The 13,842-nt window shown below is 48.3% G+C and overlaps 1 protein-coding gene across 1 annotated transcript in view; it reads right to left on the bottom strand.

Moving 5' to 3' along the window:
• Positions 1–12,925: 12,925 nt before the first annotated feature.
• The window catches only part of LOC8035741 (mucin-5AC-like), a 54,875-nt gene continuing 53,958 nt past the window's right edge, over positions 12,926–13,842 (bottom strand). The window contains exon 6 of the mRNA XM_002400233.5: positions 12,926–13,646. Coding sequence (XP_002400277.2) covers positions 13,499–13,646 — 148 coding nt within the window. The 3' untranslated portion in view covers positions 12,926–13,498. The remainder of the gene's footprint in view (positions 13,647–13,842) is intronic.

Genomic DNA, 13,842 nt, shown 5'->3' with positions numbered 1-13,842 from the left:
AGATCGGTGCCGCTTTTTCAGAGCAAGATCTTTAGCACTTTCCCAACTGACTTAATCTAGAAACGGTCTGTGCGGACCCCATAGCAGACCCCCTGCACACTGAGTGGCTTCTCTGCGGACCCTGTAGGGACTCCCTGTAGACCTTGTATGGCTTTTTTGCAGACCCCATGAGGACCCTGTGTACCTTGTATGGCTTCCCTGTGGACTTCCTAGGGACTCCTTGTAGACTTCGTATGGGTTTTCTGCAGGCACCCTATAGACACCGTAAAGACCCTGTGTAGACACCCTATAGAGTCCCTATGGACTCTATATGGCGCTTTGCCATAGAGAGGGTATAGGATGACCACACATCATCCATAGAATAGGACGTCCATAGAACGTCCGTTGGCCAATATTCTATAGGGCAGCGATAGGACGACTTCACGGAGGCAACAGAGGTCGTGGCCTGCCTATAGATGCCTTTTGTTCTCCCTATGGACGCTGGTCTATAGAACGTCCTAGAAATGTCCATACATATTTTTGTAAGGGTCCCCCCCTCCCCCCGCCTGCGTTCACGCCGCTTGGTGGCGACACTGTGAGGCTGCTAATTACAAAACTATTAACGCACTTAGCCCCCCCCCCCCCCCCCCCCCCCCTTTCTACCCTGTACACGCCGCTTTGCAGCCGGTAACCCAAGTCCCGCTGTCCCCCATGCACATCCGTAAATAGAGTCCCATACGGTTTGGTTCAGCGATGTTTCGTCGACAACATTTGTTTTTTTCAGTGTTTTTCGTAAAAAAAGAAATGTCGTAAATATCGCCAAATGTCTCGACAAAACAAAATGTTCGAGAAAAAAAAAAAAAGAAGCCCACATCGTGGATAGAACCCGGGTCTGCTACGTATGAGGCAGATATCATACAACTAAGTTGCGCTACCGCTTCGGAAACTCGCATTGTAAGCACTGCCTATGTTGACGGCGGCAGCGCCTATCTCCACGAACCAGTCAATCCGGCGTGAGCACCGTTGCTAGGGTTTGAATCGCCTGCGCCTTAAAAATATGCCCCCGCGTTTCCGGGGGGGGGGGGGGGGGGGGGGAGGTGCACTTGGTATTCCTTGGGTTGCGCCGGCCAGTGTTTGCACTGAGCGGCTGTTTCAGCGCTTATGGCCTGAATGTCCAACGAGACTGAATGTCCAACGAGCCTGAATGTCCAATCGGTCACGTGACAGGCGAGACGGAATGTACAACGATACGAAAGATCCAATCGAGACGGAATGTCCATCGAGTCTGAATGTCCAACGAGACGAAAGATCCAACCGAGACGGAATGTCCAACGTGCCTGAATGTCCAACGAGACGAAAGATCCACCCGAGACTGAATGTCCAACGAGCCTGAATGTCCAACGAGTCTGAATATCCAACGGATATAGAATTAACCTTGCAAAGAATTTAGAAGACATTTCTTTGTTGAATTGTAGGATTACTGATAGTTACGGCGGTGAAAAATGCGTTCGATGAAATGGGGAACCGGAGATTTCGGTGCGGAGATATCGGTACGCGATCATTTCGGTACGTGGTCGCTTCGGCACCGGGGCTTTTCAGTGCCGGGATTTTTGATGAACGGCTCTTTTGGTGTGCCGCTGAGCTTGTCCCACTGAAGTTGCCTCTGTGAAGTCCATAAATGAAATTAAAATTACGCCCGTGTATTTTTTAGACTTCATAAAACCTAAAAAACAATGTATTTATTGTTCGTTTTATATATCTAAATTTAAAGATGATTTCTATAATTCAAAAAATGACATTTAAAAGATCACACATGCTACAAGATAAAAGGCCAAACTCGTTGACCATTGACAATCTGTCACGCGTTTGATTTTAGGAGGGTCGTTCCTCTGGAGCGGAAACAAATGTGGGGTCCTATACTTCGTTTCAGCTTCCGTCCGAGCGCAGCCAAAGCTACGTGTGGCCGGAGCCAATCACACGCCGGCAATCGGTCACGCGATCTTGCCTGCACTTTTGTATCACTCCGCTGCGCCGCTGGTCATCCGCGCCGCCCACGTTCGCCGAGTATTTCGTCTGCTACGGGTGTATCAACGGTATCGTCTGCTGCAGGTTTAAAAGGAGTCCTTTCACGTTCTGAAATTTAATCACACGGAATGTCAGTACGTAGTCTTGCCGCTGCCGTCTGTGTCCGAGCTTTCCACCTATCTGGCATTTCGGTATAGTTTCGAGATGTAAGTACACATTGCCCGGTGCCCGATGACCCGGCCGTTGATGTTTCCTTGTAGTGTCTGGATATACGAGGGCTCGAGGCGTAGTCCTTTTCACCATTTTCTCGGCGTTCAATGTGGTCGGTAGGTAAAGGTATGCCCTGATTTCGCCGCGTATCTGTGAATTGTAGTGGCCCGGATGCTTTTCTTGCTTACAACGCATTCGCGGTACGACGCGGCCGGAGTCTCCTGCCGAATTTGAAAGTAGACATTCATCACGACCGCTCGCGCCTGACGCCCAAACGTGCCTTTTCGAAAGGATGTTCTGGAGCGACTCGGTGAGGAAAGCAGCGAGGCACATGATTCGGCCATTATGGGAACGAAATGACACAGAAGAACCGAGCGCTGCAGCCGTGTTGCCAGCGGATGTACGAGTTTTCACCAAACCACATGCATTTACATATGCCAATAAAAACATAAACTTCAGATATTTAATTCCTTTCGTTGCAAATCATTCTCTGCAGTACAGATCTCGAATGTTGTGCAATATTTACGCACAAAACAGTTATTTAAAAAAAAAGTACTTTTGCGGACTACTTTGTGGTGCGTAGGAATGCTCTTCTCGAAGTTGCGAACCCTCCCTCAGCCTTTGGCTGCGCTCGGACGGAAGCTGAAACGAAGTATAGGGAGAATCGTTAATCATGCTTATCCTCAGCCACATTTATTCCGTATTGTACGAGTTGCTGTATTTTTCTTATTCGTGTGCCTAGTCCCGCAAAGATGATGTCCCTCGCATGGGAGAAAAACGCCCGATTGAATTTTTAGTATTGTCATTATTGTTATGTAAGGTTGGTGTAGTATGTGTAATTACACTAAATTGTAGTTTTTTTTTCTTCTTTTTTACAAAACGAATGTGAAAGTTTTAGACATTTCTGATTGGACTTCTCGGTCCCCAGAAACAAAAATTCGGTCCTCATATCAAAATCAGTAATAGAATGCAACGTTCCTTTCATTAAGCTTTTGTGCAGGTAATGTCCTCAAGTGGTGAGCTTTTGTCCGGTGATTGTCCGGAGGATTCGGCACATTGACGCTAATCGCGACGATTAGTTTCGCATGCTCCGACCACCAAAGTGATTGCTGTCGCAGTAAACCATGTATTAAGCAACAAGTAGGTAAGATTAATAATTAATATAATTCTTTTTAGGATTGGCTTCCGTCGTTTCTGCCTTTTCTGGTCACGTGGCATGCAGCAATCGCACCGATACTCGCCCAGGTAGCATACGAAGGCTGCGATCGGATTTCAACTGATTCTAACTCTGTCACAGAGCCGCTGCGACAGTGCGACCGTGATTTATTCATATGCGCACATTACAAGTGCACATATGACCGCGGTATCAGGAAGTCAGCCCCTTGCTCGGTCTTCCCAAATTCCATAATGCTAGAGTTGCGAGTGAACATATTCGCGAAGAACCCGACTTTTATAATTTTGAATAACCCGGGTGCGATTCACTATCGGACCCTTGCTAATTCTCAAAGCTGCATTTGTCATCCTCTCTTTTTTTTTTTTGGAAAGAAGGTGTCATTGTTGACCCCCACTGACACCGGCAATCTACACACCCAACCCTAATCAACTCTTTTCGACAGTTCGACAAACCAGCACTTTCGCCCCATTTTTCATTCTGCGAATCGGCTAGGGCGAGTTGCCCTATTCGACGAATTTTCCTTCTTCCAATTGTCCGGAGACCAATGGAATTTCGACGAAGTGACCGGATTCGTGGTGCAATACGCTTCTTCTACAAGAATAGAAGCCCACGTGGAACGATCTATTGTTATATTCACACATGATGTAGGCTATTGGTACATCCGGGTGTGAACGTTCTGCTGCACGCCGAGATAGATGCGTTCGCGTCCTTTATCAGCAGTCAAGCTTCCACCTACCAAAACGTCATGAACTACCTCGACAGAATGGCGGGCTTTGGACTGCTTCCAGAAGCCAGTTAAATTACATGGGCTTCTGAAAACCAATATGCATGTCACATGCAAAAAAAAAAAAAGTTGCGTACTGCGTGATACTAGTATTATCGCTCTACTCACTGACATACAAACCTATTGGCAGGGAATGCATGCGTATGTAAACTACTGACGACTGCAGTGTACAGTGAGTAGTTTTCTGTTCCAGAGATAAACGAACAAAAATAAAAATTTGTCAAATTCACACAATTGTTCTGCATTTACTCAGGAATTGTCGGGTCACACCCCCCACCACCCCCATGCATTTACAGACGCGTTAGATGTAGATTTGATATTAAAAAAAGATATCTATATTTTTTTATTAGTGGGAAAATAGGCTTGTGCAAAACTCTTGATGCTTCGCACCCACAGCTCCCAAAGCTCCTTTTAAAAAATAAATATTGACTCTGCACATAGTCAGTGGCGCTGGCGGTCGGTCATGGGTTTTACAATGGGCGGGTCTCCATATGTAGCTCATCTATATAAATCGAAATGGGCAGGGATGAGGGCTGAACTAGAAATTCCTGGGATCTGAAGTGCGGCTTTCATAGACGTCCCCCAATTGCGATGCACTAGAACACCCGGACATTGCATCCCTATTATATATTTCAAATTGGCTGACCTATGTCATCGGAACAATCCAAACATTTGAACTGTTAATATCAAAGGAGCGTTTGGCGTCGTACAATCGACACCTTTAACCGATTGGTACATAGCTGCGCATCGGCACTCAGCTAACTAACCATCATACCTTCCAAGAGATAAAATTATAATATTTGCGCCTGCTCTGTTTCTTTGTCGGTCCGTCAACGTCGGCTTTTGTGGCACGACATTTTAGTATGATGGAACTACAGCAATGCCTGCAGGAACGCGAACTAAATATACACACAAGTTTGTACATTTAAGAAGGAAAATTATTCTAGCACGTGACAGGCGAGACGGAATGTCCAACGTGCCTGAATGCCCAACGAGACGAAAGATCCAACCGAGACGGAATGTCCAACGAGCCTGAATGTCCAACGAGACGAAAGATCCAACCGAGACGGAATATACAACGAGCCTGAATGTCCATCGAGACGAAAGATCCAACCGAGACGGAATGTCCAACGAGCCTGAATGTCCATCGAGACGAAAGATCCAACCGAGACGGAATGTCCAACGAGCCTGAATGTCCAACGAGACGAAACATCCAACCGAGACGGAATATACAACGAGCCTGAATGTCCATCGAGACGAAAGATCCAACCGAGACGGAATGTCTAACGAGCCTGAATGTCCATCGAGACGAAAGATCCAACCGAGACGGAATGTCCAACGTGCCTGAATGTCCAACGAGACGAAAGATCCAACCAAGACGGAATATACAACGAGCCTGAATGTCCATCGAGACGAAAGATCCAACCGAGACGGAATGTCCAACGAGCCTGAATGTCCATCGAGACGAAAGATCCAACCGAGACGGAATGTCCAACGAGCCTGAATGTCCATCGAGACGAAAGATCCAACCGAGACGGAATATACAACGAGCCTGAATGTCCATCGAGACGAAAGATCCAACCGAGACGGAATGTCCAACGAGCCTGAATGTCCATCGAGACGAAAGATCCAACCGAGACGGAATGTCCAACGAGCCTGAATGTCCATCGAGACGAAAGATCCAACCGAGACGGAATGTCCAACGAGCCTGAATGTCCATCGAGACGAAAGATCCAACCGAGACGGAATGTCCAACGAGCCTGATTGTCCATCGAGGCGAAAATCCAACCGAGACGGAATGTACAACGAGCCTGAATGTCCATCGAGACGAAAGATCCAACCGAGACGGAATGTCCAACGAGCCTGAATGTCCAACGAGACGAAAAATCCAACCGAGACGGAATGTACAACGAGCCTGAATGTCCATCGAGGCGAAAAATCCAACCGAGACGGAATGTCCAACGAGCCTGAATGTCCATCGAGACGAAAGATCCAACCGAGACGGAATGTCCAACGAGCCTGAATGTCCATCGAGACGAAAAATCCAACCGAGACGGAATGTACAACGAGCCTGAATGTCCATCGAGGCGAAAAATCCAACCGAGACGGAATGTCCAACGAGCCTGAATGTCCATCGAGACGAAAGATCCAACCGAGACGGAATGTCCAACGAGCCTGAATGTCCAACGAGACGAAAAATCCAACCGAGACGGAATGTACAACGAGCCTGAATGTCCATCGAGGCGAAAAATCCAACCGAGACGGAATGTCCAACGAGCCTGAATGTCCATCGAGACGAAAGATCCAACCGAGACGGAATGTCCAACGAGCCTGAATGTCCATCGAGGCGAAAAATCCAACCGAGACGGAATGTACAACGAGCCTGAATGTCCATCGAGACGAAAGATCCAACCGAGACGGAATGTCCAACGAGCCTGAATGTCCAACGAGACGAAAGATCCAACCGAGACGGAATATACAACGAGCCTGAATGTCCATCGAGACGAAAGATCCAACCGAGACGGAATGTCCAACGAGCCTGAATGTCCAACGAGACGAAAAATCCAACCGAGACGGAATGTCCAACGAGCCTGAATGTCCATCGAGACGAAAGATCCAACCGAGACGGAATGTACAACGAGCCTGAATGTCCATCGAGGCGAAAAATCCAACCGAGACGGAATGTCCAACGAGCCTGAATGTCCAACGAGACGAAAGATCCAACCGAGACGGAATATACAACGAGCCTGAATGTCCATCGAGACGAAAGATCCAACCGAGACGGAATGTCCAACGAGCCTGAATGTCCAACGAGACGAAAAATCCAACCGAGACGGAATGTCCAACGACCCTGAATGTCCATCGAGACGAAAGATCCAACCGAGACGGAATGTACAACGAGCCTGAATGTCCATCGAGACGAAAGATCCAACCGAGACGGAATGTCCAACGAGCCTGAATGTCCAACGAGACGAAAGATCCAACCGAGAAGGAATATACAACGAGCCTGAATGTCCATCGAGACGAAAGATCCAACCGAGACGGAATGTCCAACGAGCCTGAATGTCCAACGAGACGAAAAATCCAACCGAGACGGAATGTCCAACGAGCCTGAATGTCCATCGAGACGAAAGATCCAACCAAGACGGAATGTCCAACGAGCCTGAATGTCCATCGAGGCGAAAAATCCAACCGAGACGGAATGTACAACGAGCCTGAATGTCCATCGAGGCGAAAAATCCAACCGAGACGGAATGTCCAACGAGCCTGAATGTCCAACGAGACGAAAGATCCAACCGAGACGGAATATACAACGAGCCTGAATGTCCATCGAGACGAAAGATCCAACCAAGACGGAATGTCCAACGAGCCTGAATGTCCATCGAGGCGAAAAATCCAACCGAGACGGAATGTCCAACGAGCCTGAATGTCCATCGAGACGAAAGATCCAACCGAGACGGAATGTCCAACGAGCCTGAATGTCCATCGAGGCGAAAAATCCAACCGAGACGGAATGTACAACGAGCCTGAATGTCCATCGAGACGAAAGATCCAACCGAGACGGAATGTCCAACGAGCCTGAATGTCCAACGAGACGAAAGATCCAACCGAGACGGAATATACAACGAGCCTGAATGTCCATCGAGACGAAAGATCCAACCGAGACGGAATGTCCAACGAGCCTGAATGTCCAACGAGACGAAAAAATCCAACCGAGACGGAATGTCCAACGAGCCTGAATGTCCATCGAGACGAAAGATCCAACCGAGACGGAATGTACAACGAGCCTGAATGTCCATCGAGGCGAAAAATCCAACCGAGACGGAATGTCCAACGAGCCTGAATGTCCAACGAGACGAAAGATCCAACCGAGACGGAATATACAACGAGCCTGAATGTCCATCGAGACGAAAGATCCAACCGAGACGGAATGTCCAACGAGCCTGAATGTCCAACGAGACGAAAAATTTAACCGAGACGGAATGTCCAACGAGCCTGAATGTCCATCGAGACGAAAGATCCAACCGAGACGGAATGTACAACGAGCCTGAATGTCCATCGAGACGAAAGATCCAACCGAGACGGAATGTCCAACGAGCCTGAATGTCCAACGAGACGAAAGATCCAACCGAGACGGAATATACAACGAGCCTGAATGTCCATCGAGACGAAAGATCCAACCGAGACGGAATGTCCAACGAGCCTGAATGTCCAACGAGACGAAAAGTTCAACCGAGACGGAATGTCCAACGAGCCTGAATGTCCATCGAGACGAAAGATCCAACCGAGACGGAATGTCCAACGAGCCTGAATGTCCATCGAGACGAAAGATCCAACCGAGACGGAATGTACAACGAGCCTGAATGTCCATCGAGGCGAAAAATCCAACCGAGACGGAATGTCCAACGAGCCTGAATGTCCAACGAGACGAAAGATCCAACCGAGACGGAATATACAACGAGCCTGAATGTCCATCGAGACGAAAGATCCAACCGAGACGGAATGTCCAACGAGCCTGAATGTCCAACGAGACGAAAAATCCAACCGAGACGGAATGTCCAACGAGCCTGAATGTCCATCGAGACGAAAGATCCAACCGAGACGGAATGTACAACGAGCCTGAATGTCCATCGAGACGAAAGATCCAACCGAGACGGAATGTCCAACGAGCCTGAATGTCCAACGAGACGAAAGATCCAACCGAGACGGAATATACAACGAGCCTGAATGTCCATCGAGACGAAAGATCCAACCGAGACGGAATGTCCAACGAGCCTGAATGTCCAACGAGACGAAAAATCCAACCGAGGCGGAATGTCCAACGAGCCTGAATGTCCATCGAGACGAAAGATCCAACCGAGACGGAATGTCCAACGAGCCTGAATGTCCATCGAGGCGAAAAATCCAACCGAGACGGAATGTACAACGAGCCTGAATGTCCATCGAGACGAAAGATCCAACCGAGACGGAATGTCCAACGAGCCTGAATGTCCAACGAGACGAAAGATCCAACCGAGACGGAATATACAACGAGCCTGAATGTCCATCGAGACGAAAGATCCAACCGAGACGGAATGTCCAACGAGCCTGAATGTCCATCGAGACGAAAGATCCAACCGAGACGGAATGTCCAACGAGCCTGAATGTCCATCGAGACGAAAGATCCAACCGAGACGGAATGTACAACGAGCCTGAATGTCCATCGAGACGAAAGATCCAACCGAGACGGAATGTCCAACGAGCCTGAATGTCCAACGAGACGAAAAATCCAACCGAGACGGAATGTACAACGAGCCTGAATGTCCATCGAGGCGAAAAATCCAACCGAGACGGAATGTCCAACGAGCCTGAATGTCCATCGAGACGAAAGATCCAACCGAGACGGAATGTCCAACGAGCCTGAATGTCCATCGAGGCGAAAGATCCAACCGAGACGGAATATACAACGAGCCTGAATGTCCATCGAGACGAAAGATCCAACCGAGACGGAATGTCCAACGAGCCTGAATGTCCAACGAGACGAAAAATCCAACCGAGACGGAATGTCCAACGAGCCTGAATGTCCATCGAGACGAAAGATCCAACCGAGACGGAATGTCCAACGAGCCTGAATGTCCAACGAGACGAAAAATCCAACCGAGACGGAATGTCCAACGAGCCTGAATGTCCATCGAGACGAAAGATCCAACCGAGACGGAATGTACAACAAGCCTGAATGTCCATCGAGGCGAAAAATCCAACCGAGACGGAATGTCCAACGAGCCTGAATGTCCATCGAGACGAAAGATCCAACCGAGACGGAATGTCCAGCGAGCCTGAATGTCCAACGAGACGAAAAATCCAACCGAGACGGAATGTACAACGAGCCTGAATGTCCATCGAGGCGAAAAATCCAACCGAGACGGAATGTCCAACGAGCCTGAATGTCCATCGAGACGAAAGATCCAACCGAGACGGAATGTCCAACGAGCCTGAATGTCCATCGAGGCGAAAAATCCAACCGAGACGGAATGTACAACGAGCCTGAATGTTCATCGAGACGAAAGATCCAACCGAGACGGAATGTCCAACGAGCCTGAATGTCCAACGAGACGAAAGATCCAGCCGAGACGGAATATACAACGAGCCTGAATGTCCATCGAGACGAAAGATCCAACCGAGACGGAATGTCCAACGAGCCTGAATGTCCAACGTGCCTGAATATCCATCATTGGATCTTCCGCCTCGTTGGACATTCAGGCTCGTTGGATATTCCGTCTCGTAATCCTGTTTCAGGGGGGGGGGACAAAACACATGCCTTGCCCCCCCCCCCCCCCCCCCCACTCTGAGAACTGGGGGAGGGGGGCAAGCGCTTGCCCCCCCGGTCGGTACGCCTATGATGTTGTCTCAATCCGGACATAATCAGACTGGCAACAGTACTTAGTAATAGACTTTGTGAACCCCCCCGAAAACGATGTATCACGGCGTATCCAGTCTACGGTATATACCGAGGCCAGCCAGACCGAACGGGTCGGGCTGGCTTGGACACGAGCGCCGCAATGCGGCAGTGAATGACAGCGCGTCACTTTTTTCTCGGAACTTGTCAACTTCTCCGATCCAGTAACGTTGGTCGGGACTTCCCTCCGGCTGTGCCGCGCGAAGAGAACGAAAAGGCAGTCCTGGCGTCTCGCCAAGAATGGCGCGACGAAAATCTTTGTGTCGTCTGCCCGAAGGACTTGTTTTCAAACCTCGCGTTATGCTTAGGGTGTGTATTTTCCGGTTTTAACCGAAAAACACCGATAAACATCCGTCGGTGACGAAAATACAAAATCGGTTAAAACCGAAAAAGACCGGTGGTTGGATATTTTCGTCCTGGTTAAAACCGAAAAACACCGGTCGAAAAACACCGACCTAGCGAAACCCTTTCCCCGTAGAGGTTCGTCAAACGTGTTATCTCGTGGATCCAGTGTCTATACATGGCTTGCACGTGGTGTCAGTCCGCCCTCCTTTCTGTGGGTCAAAAGCGTCTAGTTAACGCAGTGGAAGCTAAGCTTTCACACGCCTTTCCCCCATTGTGTCTCCCATGGCCCCCTTTTGTGGAAAAATTAACGCAGTGGAGGGTACGCTCTCACGTGCCCTTTCCCCATTGTGTTTGGCCAAGTGATGTCGGTGCAAGCCATGTATTTAGAGGTTGCTCTGGTTCCTGGAAGACACTGCCAACATCCGTGTCGTACAGGGCTACTGACTTTTGAGAACTGAGATGCGTTCATTGTTATCCGTTTAGTTTCCATGGGCTTTTGGGGAAACGGAAAAAAGGTTTTGTTGGCGTGGGGGTTTTCATCATTCATCATGGAGGAATCGTCGTTCTGGTTCCACGTGCAAATTGTTAATCCGTGCATAAAAGTGGAGCTGCCAGAGGGATTTGTGCCCTATGAAAGTATCTATCGGCTGGTCCTCCGAGACGAGCGCAAGCTGAGTGACCTAAAATCAGGGTTTCTTTGTTACCGCCAGTAGGCTGTGACTAGCACCGTTGATCCAGTGTTATTTTGGAAACTTTATTTACCTGACTGGCCACTACTGTCCCAAGCCTCGCTAGACATTTTGGGATTTCCTGTGTCCAGCGCAAATGTGGAACGTGCTTTTTCAAAATTGCGGGTTGTGAACCGCAAGGAACGTGCTGCCATGACGGATGCAAGCCTCTCGAAGTATGCTTGCATCTACTATAATAACCAAGCGTGAGAAATAGATGCTTCCTCGACAATAAGTGTATAAAATATGTGAATAAAATTGGAACTCTCTGTCCGTGATCAATCGCATTTTTTTTCCACCGATAATCACAGATTTTAGCCTTGTCGTGAGACGTTCCACCGAAATACACCGGTGTTTCGAAAATAAATAAACACCGAAAAACATCCGCCGATTTTTCCCACAAATAAACACCGGAAAGTACACACCCTAGTTATGCTATATCCCACTTTGGCAGTATCTAGGTGCTACGCGTAATGTTGAGTGGTTTTAGGAGCTTCCACCGCGCTTACCCACTTCGCGGATCACTGACCACTGGTGGCGGTAGTCAGTGTCATCCACGACGCCAACCACGACAACTATCCTCAGGTACGTGACAGCACCATTCCACCCGCATTGCGCGACCGTGCTACACCGATCTCTTTCCTTTCCTCGCACGGTATGGGCGAAAAATACGACTTTCTTTTCATTTTGTTTCTTCTTTTCCTTAAAATCTATTTTTTCCCATAAAAATAGTTTGCACTAAGGATTATGTAGTATATTCATGATTCATATTCATAATTCTATGTTGCGAATGAACTTTAATATAAGAATATAAAAGGTTAAAAGCGCAAACATGAGCCAGCTAGCTTAAACCAGTCTTAATTGAATATAATATTTTCAATGCAATTTTTATTCATAATCGCATAATCGATCCTTTACTTAAAATTTGGAGGATTAAATTTGCCTCCTATTTTACTTAGGCCCTCCTCATAAGGCTGCCTATTGTGCCCACGTTGAGATTTTATTAGCAGAACAAATACGTAGACTGTTTATTTTTTTTCAAGATTGATTTTTCTTGCGACAAAAACAACATTAATTATTGGTAGTTAAAATTTATAGAGAGGTATCGGTGACGCCATGAAATAGTAACGAATAATTATGATTGCACTCTGAACGCTGGGCGTTTATTTGTCCTTTTTTAGACTCGTTAAAACTACGCAGATACGCAACATTCAAAATAACGCAAAAAAAAAAAAAACTTTCACAGACACGAAAGCGTACAATTAAGTGGGCTTGCAGTAAGTGGGGTGTTCTCATGGATGTACGTATGAACATCTATAAACAACATCACGAACGAGAGATTCGCCATACTGAAGCCGTCACTATCCTACCACGCTGTGAAAAGCGCTTCAAAACTAAGACCGCCGAGCAGCACCGCGTGGCCCCAATAAAGACCAGAGGCTGAAAACTGTTCTGCGCCTGAAGTCTTCAGCTGTCGCGTTACCACTGCCCTCCAAGGTCCACCTCAAGTCTCTCCGAACGAGCAATGAAGAATTCCACGAGCAAATTTTGAAGAGGCTTCCGTTAGCCCTCAATGAGCTGATAGTTCGAGCTTGGTTGAAGTTGAGCCGAAGATACTCGGGATTGACTCAGCACATGCCAAACATCGTGCCCATCTTCATTAGCTACGCATCTGCAAGTGACCGGTGCGGATCGGCTCAAACCCCAGACATGACTTTCCCGTAAACAGGAGGTAAGGTTCTCGGTGAGGCGTCCAGAAGAGACATTGTGGTAAAAGGGGAAGAAGGTTTCGGAGGGGGGAACCAGGAGTGCCGTCCTCAAGAGACAGGCTTCCGGGTGCTGTGATGCAGCTGGTTAAGTGCCTGGCGGAGAAGCAGGTTGAAGCGATGCAGATCGCCTTCTTCAGCTTCGTCTTCGTCCAACTCGTCAGCATCGTGACGCCTGGTCGGCTGGAGCCACGAGGGCCTGAAACCGAGGCCGTGACAAAGTTTACTCGTCATTTAGCTAAGCCACGATTAAGCGGTTCGGGGAAAGCCCCCCCTTAGCCGAGCGAAGGCTGGAGAGGAGGTCGTTTCCTCTCCAGCCTTCGCTCGGCTGAAGTGGAAAGGAGTGGGAGGAGCTTCTTCTCTTCTAGGTGGTGTTGCGTCACCCCGCTGAAGAA

Source organism: Ixodes scapularis, unplaced genomic scaffold, assembly GCF_016920785.2.
Source record: "Ixodes scapularis isolate PalLabHiFi unplaced genomic scaffold, ASM1692078v2 PGA_scaffold11__112_contigs__length_91849675, whole genome shotgun sequence".
NCBI lineage: Eukaryota > Metazoa > Arthropoda > Arachnida > Ixodida > Ixodidae > Ixodes > Ixodes scapularis.
This window is presented reverse-complemented; position numbering and strand designations above follow the sequence as displayed.